The sequence below is a fragment of the Taeniopygia guttata genome, chromosome 5, assembly GCF_048771995.1.
Source record: "Taeniopygia guttata chromosome 5, bTaeGut7.mat, whole genome shotgun sequence".
NCBI classification, from domain to species: domain Eukaryota; kingdom Metazoa; phylum Chordata; class Aves; order Passeriformes; family Estrildidae; genus Taeniopygia; species Taeniopygia guttata.
In genome coordinates, this window is record NC_133030.1 from 1,465,871 (window position 1) to 1,488,199 (window position 22,329).

The 22,329-nt window shown below is 39.3% G+C and overlaps 1 protein-coding gene across 1 annotated transcript in view; it reads right to left on the reverse strand.

Moving 5' to 3' along the window:
- The window catches only part of LGR4 (leucine rich repeat containing G protein-coupled receptor 4), a 72,498-nt gene that overhangs the window by 39,765 nt on the left and 10,404 nt on the right, over positions 1-22,329 (reverse strand). The window contains exon 2 of the mRNA XM_030273326.4: positions 815-886. Coding sequence (XP_030129186.1) covers positions 815-886 — 72 coding nt within the window. The remainder of the gene's footprint in view (positions 1-814; positions 887-22,329) is intronic.

A 22,329-nucleotide genomic window follows, 5' to 3' on the forward strand; every position in this document is an offset into this window, starting at 1 on the left:
CTATTGCTTAGTACTGGAAGTTCTCAAAGCTCTCTTGCACAGGTTAAACCATTACCCTCACCCTCTCTTCACAGATAAGGAAACTGTAAGGCACACACAAAGCATGTGCCACATAACAGTACTTAAAGCAGTAAGTGAATGTCAAACCTGCCTCCCTGTGTACCAACTCTGAAACCCAACCTAATAAGGACTATGCTGTTGAAAGCATGCTTCAGCTTTGCAAATGCATCTTAGTTAAGACTTCAGCAAAATACTGAGCACATGAGGTCAAGGATTCAGAAATCCAAGTATCAGTTAAGTAAAACATAAAAAAAGAAAGCTAAAATGAGAGTAGGACAAATGGAAGGTGAGAAGTGGGAAAAAAATATCTGCCAGAGAAATTAAGAAAAAGAAACCCTGTACCACAAGACTTCTGATATAGGTCAGGATGGGCTTGTGAGAAATGCATCTGCAGCCTACAGGGACAATGGAAGCCAGTTGCTCAGTAAATGAAGCAATACCTACTTCATGGAACTTATGCAACAGCTATACTGTAGCTCCTTCAGAAACTATGGTAATTACACAACTCTTGTGTTATCTTTGGATAACACTGTAATTAGAATGTGTCATCACTCTAGCCATGATTAAAATAATTACTATAAAAAGTCCCTTGTAAGTAGCATTTACTGTCCTGGTTTCCAAACATGTACAATATTATATTTTTAAAGCATAATTGCTTTTTCTGTTCACAGCTCAACAGTGTTTCTCCACCCACCTCCACTTCATACAGCCATATGATGTTGTAGCAAAACTTTAACATGTGTAAAATACTTACAGCTCTTCCAAGTAGGGAAAGTTCTTGAAGGCATCTTCTGGAAGTCTCGTTATGTTATTCATACTGATATCTCTGGAAAAGAACAAATACAGATTTATCAATAACCAAGAAAGGATTTTTACACTCTGTGAGAAGGGTAGAAAAAGAAAGTCTCATCAGATAGTATGGTAACAGAAAAAAAAAAACTACTCTAGTATCACACAAATTTCTCTTTCTAGAAATTTTCATGCTAAACTTTCAAGTCGCTGTAATTTGAGAATCAGGTTGCAGCAAAGACCTATAAAATGGGAAGTTGACAAAATAAAGTTTTCCAACACTTCTAAACAAAAATAATTACTGTGACTCTACAGAGAAGGCATGCATGGAAGAGGCTCTACAGTACTGTTATCTACAGTAATAATTGTTACCAACTTACACTTATATACAGTTTTAACTCCAATTACTAAGAATACTCTAAAACCACAAGTATATGAAAAAAAATATTGTGACCACCCACCACGCAAATTTTCATCCCAGAGTGTCTTAAAAAAATAATATATGCATTTGGACTTAATAAATAGCTTCTGGCAAACAAGGCTTCTGGAATAACTGGCAAGCATAGCAGAAACATGTCCTAGTTCTACCACAGTCTTTTTTTTGTTTTCTTTTGTTTTCCTTCTACAAAACCTATAAAGTCCTCGAGGTAATAGTTTTAAGTAGATTTCATTCTCAGTCCACAAGCAGAGGGAAGCTAGCAGCAAGTGCTTACATGATAGGTTAGCGGACATGCTCAGCATTTTTCTTCACAAAGCAGCAGTAAGTGGCAAACTTGGTGCCATCACCTCACTTCACACCTACATAACGATCACAGATAATCCAGTTCTAAAGCAAGTTATTACTCAATGTGAATAAAAGCAACACGAAAACAATTTGGTTTATTAATTAAACTGTGTAACAATTCATGACATAATCCAAGTTCTTACCTTCCACTTGGTAACTGGTTTGGGTTTTTTCAGTATGTAGTTAATAACCAATTCAATAACACCTGTTAGTAGAGCCTTCCCTGCTTGCTGTCTTCCACACGCTCATATCTAGTGTCTATATGCCATCTCTACACTGTTCAGATAAAAAAACAAAGCCAAACTCTCCTTTTATTTCACTAATGGCCAACAAGTACCATTGAAGCTCCTCCCTGACATTAACAAGTAACTGGCAGCTGATCTGCTGCACGACCTGTGCAGAAGAACCCACAGGTGCTGCCAGTGTGAGAACTGAGGTCTTACACTAAATCCAGACTGCCATTCCTCTAAAACTGAGCTCTTACACTAAATCCAGAGAAAGCCATTCCTGTAAAACTGAGCTCTCAAAACTAAATCCAGAGACAGCCGTTCCTCTAAAACTGCACTCTTACACTAAATCTAGAGGCAACCATTTATCTATAATAAATGTTAATTAAATAGTAGGCCCAAAACTTCATTTCTCACTTCTCAGCACAAACTAAGAAAGTTTCTCATCAGCAGCTGCTAATAGTGTACTAACCTAACTCAAGAGCAGTGACATCAAAATAAGGTTTAGCATACACAAAACAAACCCAACTGTGATAAGAGACAAAAGAAATCCACTACAGTACACAAGCCTCCTTCACCAAACTCCAGAAGGAGCTGCAGATGCTTTATCCCCACTCTACAGCCCGCGTGCTTTAAGCAGTGTTTTGTGCTTTGGCAGCAACCTGGTCACAGTAAAACACTGCTGTTGAGGATGTTTTTCTTCTTGTGCAGGAAAGTAAATAAATGTATCAGGTACATGACCTGTCATCTATTTGCTCCATGGGAGACTGCAACATCTATTCTCGCTCATTTTTCAAATTCTCATAAATACACACATTTAATACATCCAGGCTTATCCTCTCGTTTTTAGACGACTGCAAATCCACTTTATTATCAGCTGGGAAGGATTTATGAATAGTGAACATGAGTAAGAAGAGAGTGGAGACCCTAATCTTAAGAACCAGTAACCTGTGCAAGAAATTCACGACTCTCAAAGAGCTGTCCCAGTGATATAAAACCTCACTGTCATATGCACCACAAAAAATAGTGGTAGTGGAAGTAAGTCAACAGTACATAGCATCACAAAGCACTGTATGAATGCTTATGCTTCACTTTGGGAAATATTGTCCTGCACCCACATTTGCTGCACTACATGGTAGCTCTTGACAGCTGAGGCAAGGAAGTAACATCCACCTGAAAGCAATGGCCTTGAAATTTCCAGAGCCATAAATGCCCAGTTTCAGAAGTGCCCTATGCAATCCTAAACAAAGTCAACAGAAACCATGCAGACACACAGAATGACTGACATCCAAATTCAAAGCAATTTTGGCTTTCCCTGGGATCTAGAATGAACTAAAAATGTTTTTTCCCTGTAGCTTCAAGTATTAGGCTCTATAATTTTGATCTGGGAAGTGGATTCTTAGGATGCAAGCATGAAACAGATCACCTTAAAAATGAGGACTTGAGAATCATCATCAATATTCTCAAAATCTTCTGAAATCTATCTTCAGTGAAGCTGAATTTGCAAAAAAACCCAGATAGAAATACAAACTGCAATTGTCTTTATCACGTGACTTCAGGGACTGCTTATCACGATGCCTTGCTAAAAAGCTGAAATTGTTACAAAGTTTCTGCATTTGCCTTCATTACATGTGATATTAACTCTTATTAAATAAATAAGTCAATCATTATAGCACTGATTTGCAAACTTTGGGGAATATCCAAGCATCAACTCTGAAAGCTTCCTAATGATCATCACACAGGTCTTAAAGTAATTATTGTTTAATTAAGAACATTATGTAAAAGCATTACTTATATACATATATAAACTTTAAAAAATATTTTCATTTCACTCTACAGAATCTCCTCAAAGTATGAGTTCATAAGAACTATACACTGGTAGTAAAATATTAAGTAGTTCATGAGCAAGAATTTTCAAGCAATATTAGGAACACTCATGACACTAAAAATAGATTACTTAATAACCAGTCTCTATAAAGTTAACCTAGTTAATTTTGGAAGATACTCTTAATAACACATAATAGAAGAACTGCAATAAAAATGGTGGAATACAATATACTATAACAAAATAATGACAAATAATTCCCAAACCCACAGTACAAAACAAAAATAGCCCTTGCTAAGTTTCTACTGTTTGCATTTTAGAAATAGTAATTTCATTACTCCTAAACTTAAAAAAAAAAAAAAGGGGATCATTCTATGCAGTATATGCAGTGTCAATAAAGCTATCTATTTAATAAAGATAAATATTAGTATGCCCCTTGACATGTCAAAGAAATCTCGACTGAGAAGCTGTCATACACCAAGTGTTTCTCTACCAAAAATCTCTTGGGAATATAAGCCCAGAAATAATTTAGGGTGCTAACATATAAATAAAGTTCCTAAGAATAAATAAAAGCACATTAATAGTACTATCCCAACCTCTAGCAGTGTTCATGGGAATGATGGTATCACACAAAAGGAGGATCATGTCAGCAGTTGCCTAAAGCCTCTTTTCAGCAGGACTAAACTAGAAGACCTGCTATGGATTGGGTTATTATATCCAGATCTAAGTCCCCTAAAAGCAGCACAACACCTGCAAACCTTTGAACTGCCACCAAACACACAGAACTCCCAAGTAAAACACCAAAACCTCCATATGTTTGCCCTAAATTTTATTGGTAAACGGAAGTTCAGACTCAGTATCTAAAAGGCTTGTCATAGTTTTCTTGTTCTTCCAGCAAATCCCCAGCATGGTCTGTCACCCCAGCAAACTACACCTCTACCTTAAAACTAAGTTCTGACCCACATTTATACTTGGGACGTTTTCCCCAGAAAGTGCAAAACAGACACAAGAGCTCTAAGAAAGTTAAGATGATGGGTTTACACTGCAGATCCATCAGGAAAAAGGAGAAATATGGGTAGACCTGCACCTTTCAGCAGGTAGCCATTAGCTGGGTTTATCTGTACTAAAGAGCCGGGCTAACTCTTCAGAGGTGGCAGATGCCTCATTCCTGGAAACACTGAAGGGCGTGATGGGGGCAAGGAACCAGCATTGAAACTAAAATGATGGCCAAGAAGCTGTCATTGAAATTAAAATACGAGCTGCCAAAGTTGGTAACCTCTTTAGCAAGAGGCTGCATCTCAGGGGATAACATGAACACGGCCTTATACTTACAGTTAGTGTCACCATTTCAGGTAGAAGAGATGTACCACAGAAAATAAACACAGTTGCACTCCTTCCTACAGTGCCATGGCTGCAGTTTTGAATGATAAATAAGGCTTCTTACACTCTGCCAGAAGCTTTATCCTTCTTCCAAGATACTACAGAAAATAATAAAACTAACTAAAATTAGTAGCTATTAGCTGTGAATGTTCTTTTGCCATCCCAGGTAATGCAGAGATTAATTTTTACAGGCAAAAGGTGAAAAGTCAAGCCAAGGTACTCTGGCACTCATTTGCTGTCTCCAGCCTGCTCAGGTAGAGCCTTTCAGTTTATTCTGACAACTGCTTGAATATTCATTTCCAGCTGAGTTTAGCACAGTTTCCTGCTTTCACCTAACCAAGAAGCACTTTCAAGTCATTAAAAATACACTAACTGGCAACCATAGTAAAAGCAATGAAACCCTCCCTCTGCTGAAAATAGGCATCAAATGAGGTTTCTGTGTTCTTGTGAATATGAAACTGTTGGGTTTTCCCTATTTAAAGATGTTGTGTCCATTTTCCTTGGAAGAGGAAAGCAGCTTTGCTGGACACAGTAAAAAACAATCTTATCTTGCATAATGCCGGATATTTAACCACTTTTAGATCAACCAGCAGTGGAGACTTCAGAACTGAACTAGAAAACAGCACCCTGAAACTTTTAATTAAACTCCTTCTGCAAGTATTCCAGTTCCTGATGTGAGGCTTTAGTTACATGGATTCTTTTCCAAGAATTGTTGATTTTACCACTAACCAAAGTCAAACATCCCCATGCTTCAGGATGAACAGAAATACTTTGTCTCTTGGACGGACGTAACTGACTAATTCTCACGTTTTAAATAAAGAAGCTCTCATCTTTAAGTAGTGGCCTCAATCACAGCTTTCATAAGTGGCATCAGACAAAAGAGCATTAGATGCAATGCACAGCGTGTCCCAGTGTCTCCTGCAGGCACAGGTAGCCTTCTCTGTAATTTTAAAGCACTGCCTCTACCATAAAGGAGCCTGACCCCTGTCAGATTTCTCTCTTACTACACCACTTGCCTGAGCATGATTCTGGCTGGAAAGAACAGATTACTAGAGATAATGGAAAGGGAGGAGGCGGAGGATAGTTCTTGCATGAGAAGAAAAGTTGCAACAACAAAAAGGGACCAGAAAATGGGAAGTACAGACTTCCTGTAGGACAGAAAGAGCAACAAAATTATAAACTAGCCCAAGATATAAGCACAGAATAAAAGCAAGTGACCCAAAATAACTGACTGGTATTGAAAAGGACAGCAATGCCAGTCTCTGTGAACTGGGGGACATTTAGCTGCAACAATAACCTTTTTTTTTTTTTTTTAAAAGACAATATCTACCATTCCTAACTGCATCTCCCCCAAATGTGCGCACATCTTAGGCAAAGAAATTTTCCTCACAGCTCTGTTGTGCTGGCACATCTCCTAAAACCCACAGGAGATGCCAGTGTTACACTTTCTGTCCTGGCACAATCTCCTCCCTCAGCACTTGGATCTGAACTGAACTGGGGGCACACACATCTTCCCACCACATCCATGAACTGCATGATAATGCCATAAAACATGCTGCTTTGAAAAAAGGTCTTAAGCCAAACCATGAAATACCTAGATACAGAAAAGCAAAATTAAATCTCAACAAAACCAAATTAAGATTGGCTGTTTAAAACAAATAAGATCAAAATACATCCCTGTGTTTCTCAGCACTTTATTAACAACTATCTACTTTTTGGCTTTTTGATTCTGTCAAGTTTAGAAAAGAAGAAAGAAAGGGAAGGGGATAGAAAAAGAGAGGGGAGCGTTGGTTGAAGGAAAGATAATCATGTTTCAACAAGGCACCTTTAAATTCCTATAAAATACTGCCTCTGAGCAAGCTTAACCTGTTTGTTGATAGATAATAGCATGTAATACTGTAGGCTCCATTCAGTCTTTTCCAATGTCTGGGCTGTCTGCCACTGAGTTATTTAATTATAACATGTAGAAAATTACTTAGGCAGAGCTATCTAGATTTGAATAAAGCCCTCCTACCTACTTGTACAAAACCATTAGGTAATAGGTCTTAATCTTATATAAAATTCCCCAGGTAGTAGCCATGATCCAGTTTCAGCAGTACTAGGAAAAGCTGAGGCTGTTAATATTTTTAGAAGCTACATTAAATAAGCCAGGATTTTGCAAATGCAACTCAACCTGATGCTGGGAAGTACCCAGCAGTAATTGGCCATCCATTACCATTTGGACCATTGAGAACACCTGATTACAGTAACACTGGTGAGAAAAAAGACAAAGTGATATCTATTCCTCTTAGCGTACAAGACCAACGGCTCCTCACCATTTATCAGAAACAAAAAACAACAAGAACCCCACAAAGAAACAAACAAAAAGGACCGATTATGCAGCTGGCATGGCAATGGTCATGCTTCAAGTTTTGTCCAAGTCATATCTGTATCAACCAAGAGAACCTCCTGGTGTTGCGGCAGCTGGAGAGACAGAGACACTGGAGCCAAGACAAGTGGGCAGGGGGGAGAAAAGAAATCAGAGAAACTCAAGCTGAGACTAATATTAAGTTGTATTGCAATGCTACAGTCTTGAAGAAATACACTCGGTGCCTAGCTCCTTGTAGGAACATGTTCACATGATGAAAACCAATGTGATTTTCATCCAAATCACACCCCTCAGCGCCAGTCTCATGGGAGAGAAGGATCTGAATTCCATCTCTGGTTTAGATCTTCCTTCCCATTTAGCCAGTTCCTTCAGGATGGTGATAAACAGACAGGGACAAAATAAATGAACTCAAATTAATACTGTCCCATATCTTAATTGTATTCAGTATGTAATGAAAGCATGGAAAGCCTAGAGGATCGGCAAGAAAGCCTCAATTCAATTTAAAAGAAAAATTTGGTAGTAGAGTGTTGTTTTATTCATCTTCCTGATGACAGTAAGCCAAAAATTCTCTTCCAGAAGCACCATGTCAAAACCACTGTTTGGAATGATAACTGTCTGCACTATGAATCCAAAGAGTGTATCCGAAATCCAGGGATATATTTTACATGCAGACATGCCAGCTCCAACAGTGAGAAATCATAAACAGGAATTAAAGAAAAACCAAGCAAACACGATGTTTGCAGAGGAACCTACATTTGGACAGTGTTCGAGTTTGCAATGATGTCCGAGTTCAAAGTAAAGTTTAAATAACCTGCTGAGAGATTAACTTCTTACCTTTTATCTACATCTATTAGTGCAAGACAGCAGTAGGACAGTATAATACCTACACTATTACCTATCATTTCTGTGGTGATAGGACCCCTGTGTCAGATTGGCATCGTATTTAAAGTCTGCATTCTCTCCATTTCTGAAAGTCACAACTACCAGTGCTCATCTTCCAGTGGGCAAAGTCCACTGGCTTTTCCAACAGCCAGAACTCTGCAGTATTAACCATCCCTTATCTCCAATCCTTACTGACAGGTCCCAACACATTTTTTCATTCTGATACATATCTACTGCTCCTTTTAACACGGAAAAAGCTGTTAATGACAAAAGGGAAGATTTTAAACCAATTTCTGCATTAATATAGATTTTTCTTCTTGTTACTCTGTCTCTCCCCAGCAAATTTAAGCATGCTTCTATTGCTTCTGACATGATCACAGACAGCTCCAAAACTTAAAAGCACAGAAATCTGTTCTGTACTCCCAGGCCATTCTGGAGTAAGCCTACAAGACATGACATTTTTTCATTTACAAGCATGCTTCATTTTCCAACGAAAACACCCTTACAAGAAAGAAAAAAATCCAAATATTTAAAGCCTCAGTCAGGACCTGCAGTGAGTGGCTAAGTAGTTCGCACCCAGCAAATCCACTTGCCACTTCCTAAGTACCTGTGCTATCTCCCTAATGGGCACAAGGTCTTATCACCTGTTGTTTGTATTGCAGGAGAAGCTGAGGGCCCCGCTCAACATGTCAGTGGATTGGTGCTGTACAAATACACAGCTGAAGACATTCCTCACCTAGAGAAGTTTGCTGCCTAAATGCGCTGAACAAACAGCAGGGCAAGGAGAACAAGTGTGCAGAGGTACCTGAAGTAAGCTGGAAAAAAAAAAAATGTCACCAACAGAGCCTGAAGCCCCCTCCAGCTGACCAAGGCTTCTCCCATGTTCTATGCCCAGCTACTACCTATCGTGACCTTTACAAAACCAATTACCTTTCTTCCCCTGCCCATTTTGCTTGTCTAACAGGAAAACAGGACAGAAGACTGTTCTGACAATTTCTTGTTGGCTAGATATGTAGTCCTCTCCATTTGATAGCAGTAGAAAGGAAATTATGCTCTGATTTATATGCAACATTTCCATTCACTTTTCTGTGGCTTTAACTGGAAACTGTGTGACAGCACTTGACCTGACTCCATAGAAATAAGCAAACTTCAGATCACGCACCAACCCTGGCTATTAAAGACTTTGATTATCGTAAGTTTTAGTAAATAGTGGTACAGAACCCTTTTAGGTTTTTTTTTTTTTAAACAGCACATAAATCCTGTAGATTTCAGTAAACTTTTAGCATTTTGCTGAAGCAGGACCTACAGCATTTTTACTGGCAGCGACCAAAAGCCTGCAAAACTTCAGGCAGGCCTGTTCCTGAAAGAGAAGTAATATCTCCCTCTTTCTCCCATGGTATCTCTAAGTTATTTCTCCTGCCTCCTCCTTCCTGTGTCACATCAACCTGTTGTTGGTTTTTTTTCCTTCCAACGTGGTGTTTTAGCTTTCTTTCAGACAGTAACTAAGCTCTAATGTACCCTATTCATGTGCCAATCAAGCCATCATCAAGATCTTGAGAACAATGCATGTATACAAAGCCCTATTTTGAACTGGTATTTGAGTCACTGCAAGCCAGCTATTAAGCAATCACACATAAGTTAATGGCTTATGTTGATACATGGTAGGGAATTAACCTAGAAAAAATTCCACTGCATTATTATGAAAGTGATCCCGTCCCAGAATAGGAATATAGTGCAAGTTAACGTGCTCATCAGTTAATTTTTAAGCGACACACTTTGAGTGCCTAAAGGAAGGGCTTATTGTAAACTGGTGGAAGGAATAAAATGTCTTTCAGTGCAGGAGTTTTTCTTTTACACAGAGATTTACACAGTTGGAGATGATTTGCAGCAGAGTAAAATTATGTAATTAATAACTATTTACTCAATGGAATACAGTAACAACAGGAAATTGAGTACTAAAAAATCAAACCATGTGACAGGTGCACTAATCCAGCAATCTGAGGGCAAATCTGTACCAAGATACTCCTCCTGTACCTATGAGTATTCATCACAAAATGTGAACAACCGGTCAGACCGCAAAGAGGTCTATGGACAAAACCAGGTGGGAACTCACATCATGCATATCCTGATCTGGAACCAATTTGCATGTCCTGCCATCAGCCAAACTCCAGACAGGAAAGCTTTCAGCATGATTACATCACAGCTACCCTCTGACTTGAGACCTTCTAAAAATAATTTATACAAAGTAAGATCATCTTAGCTCAAAAAAATATACATCTAAAAACCATACATTACAACCATCATTTTTGGCAAGACTTGATATTATTTGTAATAGCCAGTAAAGGAAAGCAGAAATATTTGTATTTCTTTTAACCCGTAAATCCCCACACATAGGGAAGAGGGGAATGCAGCAATAGGTTACATGCTTAAGAGTTGAACCAACTATACCCTGGCTGTATATTTCTGTGCCTTTTTTTTTTTTTTTTTTTTTTATGAGATGGTGTTAGCTGCCTTTTATGGAGCAGCAGACTCCTATGGTAGTAGGAGAGAAAAGTACTGAAGAAGAGAGTGGGAACTTCACATTAAGAAAAAATGTCATATGTAGTGCATGATTGTAAGAAAATCAACACCAGAAAACCTAAAGGAGTTTTATGGAAGGGTATTTGTTATGTTTTAAGCAAATGAAGTTCAACACTACACCTGCAACTAAGTTCAAATAGGGCAGCATTGCCAGGTGCATCAATTGTCCCCATAATGGAATCACATGGAATCACCAGTCACTGAGGTTAACCGTGCCATTTTTAAACAACACTAAGTCGTTTCTCTTTATTGAGTTGTCAGTTCTAGGTTTAATCCATATCTGTGTTTTAAGTTAACACATATTGCAAAACTCACGCCACCAAGCCACAGTTTTGTCCGCTACTGCTGAGGAAGTTCTCAAGCCCTTTTCCCTTCTCACAGCCCTTCAGGAACAGCCACTGCAGGAAGCCCAGGAACACGAAGGCAGTATGTAACCAAACCAGTTCCAGAGATCTGGGTCTGTCTGTCCTGCCCCCGGCCACGGCTCCAGTCTCGGGTTTCTGCTGCACAACCACCAACACCTACCAGGCACGTTTCACCGCATGCAACAGCTCCAAGGGCAATGCCACAAAAAACCTACACACCTCAGCAGGAGTGTCGAGAGTCACACTCGCCCTTTGGACTCCAAGGACACCACATCCCTCCCCACCCAGCAACACTGTAGTTAAAACAAATGCTTCACACCATAAATCCCAGCCAGCTTTAGCGCCTTGCCTTGATCCAGCAGAGAGGTATTTCCTGGGTTTAGATAGGCTGCTTTCCTTCCCAAGTCTTGGGTCCAAAGGAGAACATTTCTACATCTCTGTGAGGTAGGAGGAGGCTAAAGCTGCGCATGTTCCTGGACTGTCCAGAGAGAGCCTTAAATCTATTTACTGATAAAAAAAGTAGTGATATCAGTTCACATATATATTCATCTAAAAATCTCCTTTTGCAGTTTCTTCTGTGTTTTCGCTCTGCTGCAAAAAGAGAGCATAAGCAGCTATAAATCCAATTTCATAAAAATGCCAACTTTAGAAACTATAAGTAGTTGGAATTTTATTCATTTTTTTCTGGTTTATTTTGGTCTTCTAGTCTGTCCCACCCAATGTTTTGAAAGCAACCAGAGCCTCAAAAGTCTGGACAAGACCTACATTTTTAGAAGGCTAAAACAAAAAAAAAATAGCAAAACAAAACTGGTGTATGAACACAGTCACTGATACAATGAAGACAGATGACAAAAATCTAAATGTTGCGCTTAGTCCAAACCTATATACCATAGCTTTAGCATTAAAGTATTTTTTTCAATCACATATAACATGTAACTTGAATGTAATTAAAAACTATTTCTGGCAAAAAGCACTCAAACTATTTATACTTTGGGAAAACTAAAAGCACACAGCAGAACTTCATGGCAGCACCTGGAAGGGCCTTTTTAGAACCAAACATGCTTACATGTAGCAATTTTCAAGGTAGCTCAAATAAAATGATGAAGAACAACAGATTTTGGTAAGATGTAAAACTTAAGTTTTGAATGTTTTCGGTCATCAATTATTGCATAGCATTTTAACATAAGAGTAATTTCTACTTTATGACATTTAAAGGATTAGAGTCTGCCTAAAGTTTCCTCGTGGCTGACTTCATGGGTGCTAACGCACAATGTGTGTTTCCCTCAGGAAACTGTACCTTCAACAAGTCGCAAAGCTGTTGCCTATTGACAAGGAGTGTTGCTGAATAAAAGAATTCAAACAGCCTCACCAGCCTTCCTGATCTGTGGAGTTATGATGGTTTCAGCTATATTTCTTGTTTTGATTTGAGATCTATGTCCAAGTTCCCTATAGATACATATGAAGATATGGGTTAAGCATCCACCTTAGCTTTCAGTGACCCTTAGATTAAAATGAAAGCTGCCCAAATAATCTGCCAGGACACTCTTTAGAGAAGAGCCACAGGTTCACTTTTTATTTCAGTAGCATAGGACTGAACAAGGAACATCAAGGGGAGTGTTCAAACCCAATTTCATTTCATCTCATACAGACTGCCAGCAATTATCTTGTTATTATCTGAATCATCACAGAGCTAATTGTTTCATTTCAAGAAGTCAAATCCATGTATACGTTTTGCCTCATGAAAAAACACAACTCTTCTTGGATCCTTCCCTGAGAGCCAGGCTGCCTGCCCATTCCCTTTGACAGGCGAGCCCGGCTCAAGCCCCAGCAGTGTCACCCTGAGCACTGCTGGCACTGTGCACACAACTGCACAGCCCCACACACCACACATTTCTCCTCCTCAGGTGTCTACAGAGCACAGCCCCACAACTGACACGGGCCCACAAATGACAAGTGTCTCACAGTCACATCCTCTAAGGATTCACAAGCCTCAGACAATGCTGCCTGCACCAGGCTAAGCTCATGGGGCACAACTACCTCCAGACAATGTGGGTGAGCAATACAGAATGAATTCTGCAGAATCTGCCAGGAGCAGTCCAATCTGCGAGTAATAGGCCATTCCGCACACAAAAAAAATCTATGAAGGAAAATAATCAGTCTGGATAAAGAGAAACCAAATCAAAGCATAAAAACTCCTCTTTATTCACCAAGAGATGAAGGAGGAATGTACCCAGCATGTTCTACTTCCAGAGGTCTGAGGACAAAGGGCAGACTCTCCTCTCACCTGGGGCAGAAAGCCACATAAGCTGAGGAACATCACCTTTGTCCCTGGGTTTAATACTGTTATTGTGAACCATGCCTAAAAGCAAAGGGGCTATTCAAAGCAGCCCACCTCAAGCACTGACAGACCTCAGGCAGCTAACACCACAAGAAGTTTTCTAGGGTAACAAAAGCAGATCAACTATGACTGAAACATTTGCCTTTGCTCTAAATTTGTCCCTAACTGGAGGAGACTTCTCCAGAATCCCAGTAGTCAGAGAACCTTGTTCTTAGTCAACTGAGCCTCTTTATACATTTAAACTACAACCACTGAAACAAAGGAAATTTGCAGCAATAAGAATACGTTTTTAATTATAAAAGCAAGAGTTTGGGGGAAAAGATTTTTATAATGTACTGGACCAAGCAATAGAGATGTGGGAGAAGGGGTGACAAGTTTCAGGCACAGACACTTTCTGGGGTCCTTAATAGGACTGATGTGATATAACACATATGCTGATGTGTTTTGCTGTTGTAGGGCTTCCCACTACCCTGCAGAGGTTGTCCCTCTATCATTACTGCATACAGAGGAGCCAGCACAGCCTGAGCTGGCAAGCCATTAAGAGTTAAATGCTTGCTGTGCACCAATTAGGAAAACTCTACCGTTAAAATCAACTGCAATTTCAAGGTAAAAAAAAAGAAAATAGGAGGAGAAAAATAAATTTAAACCCCCTCATTCACACACTCACAGAGAAAGCTGAGTACACTGTTAGCATGGGGAATCCAGTCCCTCATGCGTTCCCATTCCCTACCAGCATATTCACAGTAGTTTTCAATAAACATCTACACAAGTCACTGGAAGGCAAAAAAAGATCTGTTTTCTTTCATACAATTACACAAAAATAACTGTCATCACAACCATCCTTGTGGTAGAAGAGTCCATATTTGCCCGCAGTAAAATCCATCTGCAGCTGCCCTGTGGAAGACAGCCAATAATTGGCTTCTTTCACCTCTGTTAACCATGAACAAAAGTGTCATTCAGCTCCCAAAAGGATAGAAGGCACCAATGGATGGTCAGCTCTCTGAGCCAATGGGCTGGAATAACAATAACCCTGCAGCATTTTCTTTTTCCTTTTGTTTAGTCTTTCAAAGCCCTTAATTAAGTCCCTCACAAAGCACCCCTACAGGCTTCTTTCAATGAGGCATTACACGCCTGTTTTCTTGTCTTGAAAGAAGAAAAGTAACAGGGATTTTTGAAACACATTAAGCAGTACACACAATTTCCATGTATTCACAACTGAAATAGTGTTACATTTTAGCTTTTAAATACTATCATCAATAACAAGAAGTTCAAGCTTACTCTGCTCACTCTTTGCTGCACATCCAGTGATAATATAGGTAGTCACAAACCTAATCGATCTTCAACAGCTCGCTCAAAGCCATCACAAGACAGCAGCTCCCAAAATGAAAGCGTGTGGAAAAGGCATGCTGATGAAACATCCCTGGGCATCCTGAGGCACACAGCTGAGAAAGGACCGGGTACTGCTAACACTGCACATGACACATCAGCATGGTCTGAAAATACAGCTGCTGAGCGCTGAGGTGCAAACCCTGCTACGTAACTGGCCTCTCATACAATTAAATATCTACTTGCATTTAATATAATGAAGGTAATCTATACTCCACTATTTAGGACCAAACTGATGTAATACTGATGATTGTGTATTAAACAGGACATTTGAGCATTACATCTGCTCTTCAGCAGTGCAGGCAGATTCTGTTTGACAGAAATGCTATAGAAACCTGTAATATTTCCACCACAAACAAGAAACAAAACAGTTTTAAGAAAACACCACTGAAACATCATGCTCATTCATAGATGCAGGCTGGTTGGAGGAAACCCAGTCATCTAATTCCTTCCCACTCCAAACCAGTCAAAGCAGCAGACTAATGTGGTCATTGCTTTTTGGGAGGCATCCAGTGCATGTGGTGAAGGGCTCAGGGGTGGGTAGGGAGTACCAGGTACAACCACCACTTAAAGCCACCACCTGCCCAACCATGGTCCAAGCCCTCCAGCTGCTGCAGCCTCTCTCCATTATCCTGTAAATGCCCTTGTCACGTGAATACAAGCAGCTTCCATGCGGGAGACTGGCTCACCCAGTCCAGCCAAAAACTACCAGAATCATTACCAGAGGATATTTTTCACATTAAAGAATCACGGGCTGAGACTCTGGTTAATCTCTAAAACACCTTCTCCTCTGAGAGATAACTGGAATAGCCTTTTTCCGATTGACAGAAACTCCCAAAACATGAAGAACAGACAAAAACATTTTTATTACAAACACCAATCTGAGGAAATGCAAAAAGCAATGTTTTAAAATCCTCTCTACACCACCTATGTATCAGGCAGGCACTCTTTAACAAGCACCACGTGCTATAAAGAAAACTCCCGTGTATCCAGGCAAAACCTGGGATTGTTCAGTTTGGAAAAGGGAAGGCTTTGGGGTGACCTAACTGCAGCCTCCCAGTACCTGAAGAGAGCCTAAAAGAGAAATGGATAAAGACTATTCACAACAGCATGTAGTGGCAGAACAACAGGGAATGGGATCAAATTGAAAGACAGCAGGCTCACATGAGATATAAGAAAGATATTCATTACTGAGGGTGGTGAGACTCCAAACAAGGTGCCCAGAGAAGCTGTGGGTGCCCCAACCCTGGAACACCAGGGCCGGGTTGTTCAGGCCAGGTTGGATGGGAATCTGGTCCAGTGGAACGTGTGCCTGCTCATGGCAGGGGGGTTGGAACTGGTGATCTTTAGTCCCTTCCAACCCAAACCATTCTGTGATTTTATGAAAATGCAACTAGGTACAAATCAATGTAGATATTTTGATTATCTTTTTAAATGATAAAAAAATATTTTGTATTTTTAAAAAATATACCAGAGAGTCAACTGCTCTGTTCACATAAAAAGCAGCAACTTCCCTTTCAGCAATGGTAATCTAATAGTACACAGTGATTTTGCTTTTCAATGATAAGATAATATAAGGTATTATACACCAAAATCTCCTTCTAGTCCTACCTTAGACCACTGAATTAAGGCCACAACAAATAATACATGGCAATCATCTGTCCTACATGGTGTTCCCGTTTCCTCCTCCTACACGAAAATATGTAACTATACAAAAAATAAGGAGGAAAAAATCACTGCAGTGTCTGCATGGCTTGAAGGCCTAACTCCAAACACATATTTTTGGAAAGCCTATTCACAAGCCTTTATCAGAATGTCTTGTATCACTGACCTTAACAGAGAACTAATTGCACTCAAGTTCTGTGACATTATTGACAAATTCTGGGATTATTTACCACAGTCAGCAGTTCAGGAGGAACTCTTCTCTAGCAGCAAAGAGCAAGAAAAGTAATTTACATTCTAAAACCAAGCATGAAAGCTCATCCTAAGTGCATCCAATGCATCACCTACAACCCAAACTTGTATCAAGCTGATAAAGATACTGCCAGACTATCCGCTAAAACTGCAATATAATGTGAGAATATGCCACTGCACTATAATACAGAAAAGCATAACAAGACCCCATTCATGCTGTGCAACTCAAGGCCCACACTTTGTCTCTCACTAGTGGTATGGCTCATTGTCTCATCTGCTGTTATCAAAAAACAAACATCCCACCTCCTACCAAACATCAACAAAACAACCAACATAATCCCTCAAAGAGACCAAAACCGAAACAAAAATAACTACCCAAACCAAGCAAATATGGCCATAAACCAAAACACAGGAAGTCCTACTGAGGTAGCAAGATGAGACAGTCCTTCTCCACACTGAGGGTGGCAGAGCACTGCAGGAGGCTGCCCAGGGAAGTCACTGAGTCTCCCTCTGGGGACATTCAAACCCCACCTGGATACACACCTGTGCCACCTGCTCCAGGTGACCCTGCCTTGGCTGAGGGGTCGGATTGGATCATCTGCAGAGATCCCTCCAACCCTAACAATTCTGTAAGAAAATGAAACCAAACAAATGCCCTAAAACTACTCAGACATCGGAGGCACTCATGACTACTGGTTAGGAATTGAATCCCAAACTGGACGGGATGGTTGTGCTAACCACATTTAGTAGGACACACAGATCTGGACTTCTGGATTCTGCCCTAACATTAATAAAATCTGTAATATTTACTACTGCTGACACAACAATATAAGCCAATAAAAACTTAGCATATTTTCTAATTTTTAAGGAAAATTTATACAAACATACTAAACATTTCACAGAAACTCTACCAAAAAGAATTCACAGCCATCACTTGCAATTATAAAAGAGGTCAAAGAAGCACTTATTACTAATGATTTTCTTGAAAAGTTAAAATTATCTCTTCAGTTTAACTTTGTTCTCAGTATTTAAATGACTACACCTATTTAAAACTGATCAGATTTTAATCACTAAACTGCCAAGAAAAGAAGTTTACTTAATGCAAACAGAACATTTCAAGCATTCACATGAAAAACAAAGACCTACCACACTGATTACCTGGTCCACACTCTCTGTAACAGAGATTAAGGCTTGTCAACTTTGATCATGTACACAGAATCAATTTTTATACAAACTCATCTAATTAATGTGTGAGTGAAAAGATGCAACCCACAGAAGCAATCAAGTAATCTGCATGTATTTCTAGCGTGCTTATAGACAGAAACAGTACATGCATTTCCTCAGCAATATGCATTTTACAGATGAACTCCAGCAAGCAAACTTTGCTTATGAACACTCGTCTCCTTGGTTATCTCCACAGGACAAACATGGGCATATTTTCACATCATCATAGCTATTCTTTGGGCAAGGAAACGCACTTACCTAAAGACCACTGACCAACGTAAAGTCACATGAAGACAACTATAATCAATACAAAGTGGACAAAACGTATCCTTCCCATACTCTGTTAATAACATCATCTGGTTTGTCTTGCTCTTGCTTGTTTTGAAGAAGACTGGTTCCTCCTACCTTGAAAGACGTTGGATTTTACTGGATCAGTAAACCAAGGCCAGTAAAACTTGCCACACAACTTGAAACCTGCTCCTAACACAGACACCTTTAAGCTATTGACACTCTGTTTCCTCATAACCAATTTAACCATTTACTTCCATTAACACATCCATTTTTCCAATTTATCACCAGCAAAACTATGAAGATAACATTAAAAAAAGTAACACCCTGAAAGTTTACAGAATGAAAAGATTTCTATTCAAACTGGCAAGCTATTTTTATGCAACAAATGAAAAAATGCTCTGCAATTATAGTTCAGATTGCACAAAAAATAACAATATGTCTTATATTCACTATCCAATCTAAAAAATGTAAAACAGATGCAGTGATTTATTTTACATTTTAGTTGAGGGACAGGTGATCAGACTAAAGATTTAAGAGATCACTTTAGGGGAAAGGTGAGGAAATGAGCAAAACGCAATCACTTTTTGTGTTTTTGAACAAACACCAGGGTATAATGAAGAAGGCAATTTTGTTTTAAAATACACATAGCTTTGTCAAGTTAAAACAATTTCTTTTTTCCACATACAAAAAGACAGTCAACTTCACAAATATTTACTACCATTAACAGCAGAGTTAAATAATTATTCCATCTTAATAATAGCACTAAATATTCCAAGGTTCAAGTCAAATGGAACTTTTTGCTGCTTTTCATTATATTTACCACAAAGCAGTTAGATATAAAGACTATTTATAGTAAACACAGTAGAGTGAAGCAACCATCCCTTACATGTCAGACTGTATTTTGTACAGCATATAGGTTAATTAATGGAATAGCTTTTAGAAGTAATTCTGTACCACACAGTGTAGGCCTCAGATTCAGAGAGAAACTGAGAGTTTATAACCAGGCAGAAGCCTGGAAATCTGTTGGAAAAGTACGTAAATAAGTGGTTTATCTCTCTTGTTGTTCACATTGTTTATAGTTAAGTTCTATCACTGTGCATCAAGCACTCTGCACCAATGGTGTAGTTTGTTTTCACTTCAGGACCAATGGAATTGGTCTTCATGGATCTCTGTATAAAAGAGCAGTGTATTTTGAATAAATCAGAGTTTTACTCTCAGCAGCCTTTGGAGGCAGAGTCTTTTCGTTCCCGTCCTGCCTCAACAGCATCAACACAGTTCAAGAGATTCTCTGTTCTCCACTGAATTAAAATAAAAATGGTTTTAACAAAGAATGTATGCACTTTGTCCCTGCTGGTCTTTACTATTTGTATTTTCTTTTCTTTCATCCATACTATGTATTAAGAAGGTCATCATGGAAAACAAACAGAAGGATATAATCCTGAGAAATTTCCACAAAATTAAATATGTATTTCTTTGCTACCACAGGAGCAATCAGTCTGGCAGCATTGTATCACATTCATCTTATAAACACATTTTAATACTGTGTGACTAAACAGCTGCCAGTAGAAAGCAATGGCTGAATCAATGGATGGATGTTATTAGGATGTTAGGGTGTTATTAGGATAACATTAGGATGTTATCCTGAATGTCTTTTCCTTTGTATCTGTATTGCCCCAATATAGTATTGAAGGGCTCTGTGAACTGGTGCTCCCCTGATGAACTCATAGGGCCTTTAGTTCAGGGAGAAATGTTTAGAGCTTGCTTATTCAGTACATCTAGTAATTTACTTTCTGCAAAATGGAGCTTAACATGCTATTTAAAAGGTATAATTTATGTTTCCAAGACACCTCCAGGCACTGCCTTGTCTGGAGTTGCTTACCAAGCAACTAAGTTTCTCCAAACAAACTAATGTGCAGAAGGGTAAAGGGCAGTAAAGGCAATTATTGGAAGGAAATCTTTCCCTAGGCCAGAAAAGGGTAACTAAACTTGAGTGTGTTAAATCACATGGGGAAGTGAACACCGAAATAATTGAGTGTAAATGATAGCAAGACCCATCTACAATCTTCTTGAAAATAAATTAAGGCAGGGATAGTATAAAGTGGGCAACACCCCCAAACTTCATTCATGGTTCTTTATATAAACGGTCACATTTTCCCTTATACACATACTCCCCATAGCAGAGAAAACCTTCAGTAACCCAGTAATTAAATGAGTGTGCCGAAACATAAAGCAGTTAAAACTGCATTCTGCAATCCTGGATTCAACACGGTTTACTTATGCTCATTAATCTCTCCACAGATGTTATCTTTGTAACAGCTAAAAAAGCTTAAAATCTGACCAAGATTTCCAACATTTAAGATGCCTCTTGCGCTTCATTCACCACTTTGTCTAAATGCATGCAACGTATGGCAATAAATGTCCTGAGTTTCCAGCCCAGTCCTTCCCCAAAAGCCTTGGGCTACTCTGTGAAAAATGAATGAAAGCTACTTGCAGCGAAAAGCTGGTAAAGAAAAGCTGTAACAGAATCTCCTCCTTCCGAGCTGCACACCTGGAGAAAAGAGCTTTTCCAAGGCACCTGCAGTGCACTGCTGCTGCTGACAGGATGGCAGCACAACAGGGCCTGTTTGTGGTTTTACCTGCACATGTATAGTGAGTATTTGCTGAGGCTTCTTGGGTGCTCTGCATGTATTCTCTGAAATTATACCATGTGTTAACTGCTTTTAAAATAGAAAGCAAATATGGAGTAATATCCTGTATTTCTAACATCCTATGCACTTCAGGGAGACCTAAACGAGACTGACTATTTCATAGGAACAGGTGAAAACATAATCCTATTTAAGGCTGTGCTTGTATGTTGGAGCTCCCAAAGGAGTTAAGCAACACCTTTAACACTGACAGATCTTAAGGCTTTCCCAACAGTTTTGCAGATATGAATGGTTAAAATACCTGCTGCCAGCCTCAGAAGAAGCATCTGCTAGCACTGCTCTGCTGCAGGAACCTGCCTCCTTTACCAAACTTTAAAATTTTGTAAGTTACTCACTCTAAACCCTTTTAGCAAAGCCCTTAGATTCAGTTGCTAAGCCAGATAACCATATGTTCCTGCAGATTTCCACTGATGCACAGCAGAGCTGTACTCACCACTACCATACAAAAAGCTTCCACCTCAACACAAACACAAGCAGGGCTCAAATCCCAAGGGAGGGTGCTACTACACAATGGTTTTTCTTTCTTTAAATTAGAGATGCAAAATACTTGTAAGGCTGAAAATGGTCATATGCAAAACTACCTCTAACTTTGCCTGTTGATTCACACTGAGATTCATAAGTTCTCTTAAGAAACTACTTTTCAATTTCATAGTTCAAGGAAGACAGCAACAATTAAAACTCATTTAGTACGTGGGATGACAGCAGGCACTGTGTAATTCTTGCTATGTTTCCCTGTAACAGTACAATGCAACTGATGTATCCTCTTTTGAAAGGAGAGGATTTTTTAAAAATATGTACATGTATCATAAACACTGTAGAATCCTCAGTTTCTCCAATACCTCTAAAGCATATCTCCTGATGGGCCTTGCAGGCCAGAGATGAAACAGAAGCTGCCTATTACCATTGAAGATGCTGAAGGACAAACTGGTGGGAAAGTCAATTTGCACAGTAAAGTGGTCAGCAATATCAATCCTGACCTTTTATAATGAAATAAATCAGACTGGGCACCAAATTCACTGAGGCAAGTTCAGTGACAAACGGCACATGGGACAAATTTTTTTAATGTTTACATTATTATTCTGCTATTCTCTGTTCTTGATAGCACTGAACGAACCCAGACCAGATGATACACTTTGCCTGAAGGACATAGGGAATATATCTGGTGAGGCAAATACCAAGGGTATTTGAATATTTATCTGATGTTTGTTACA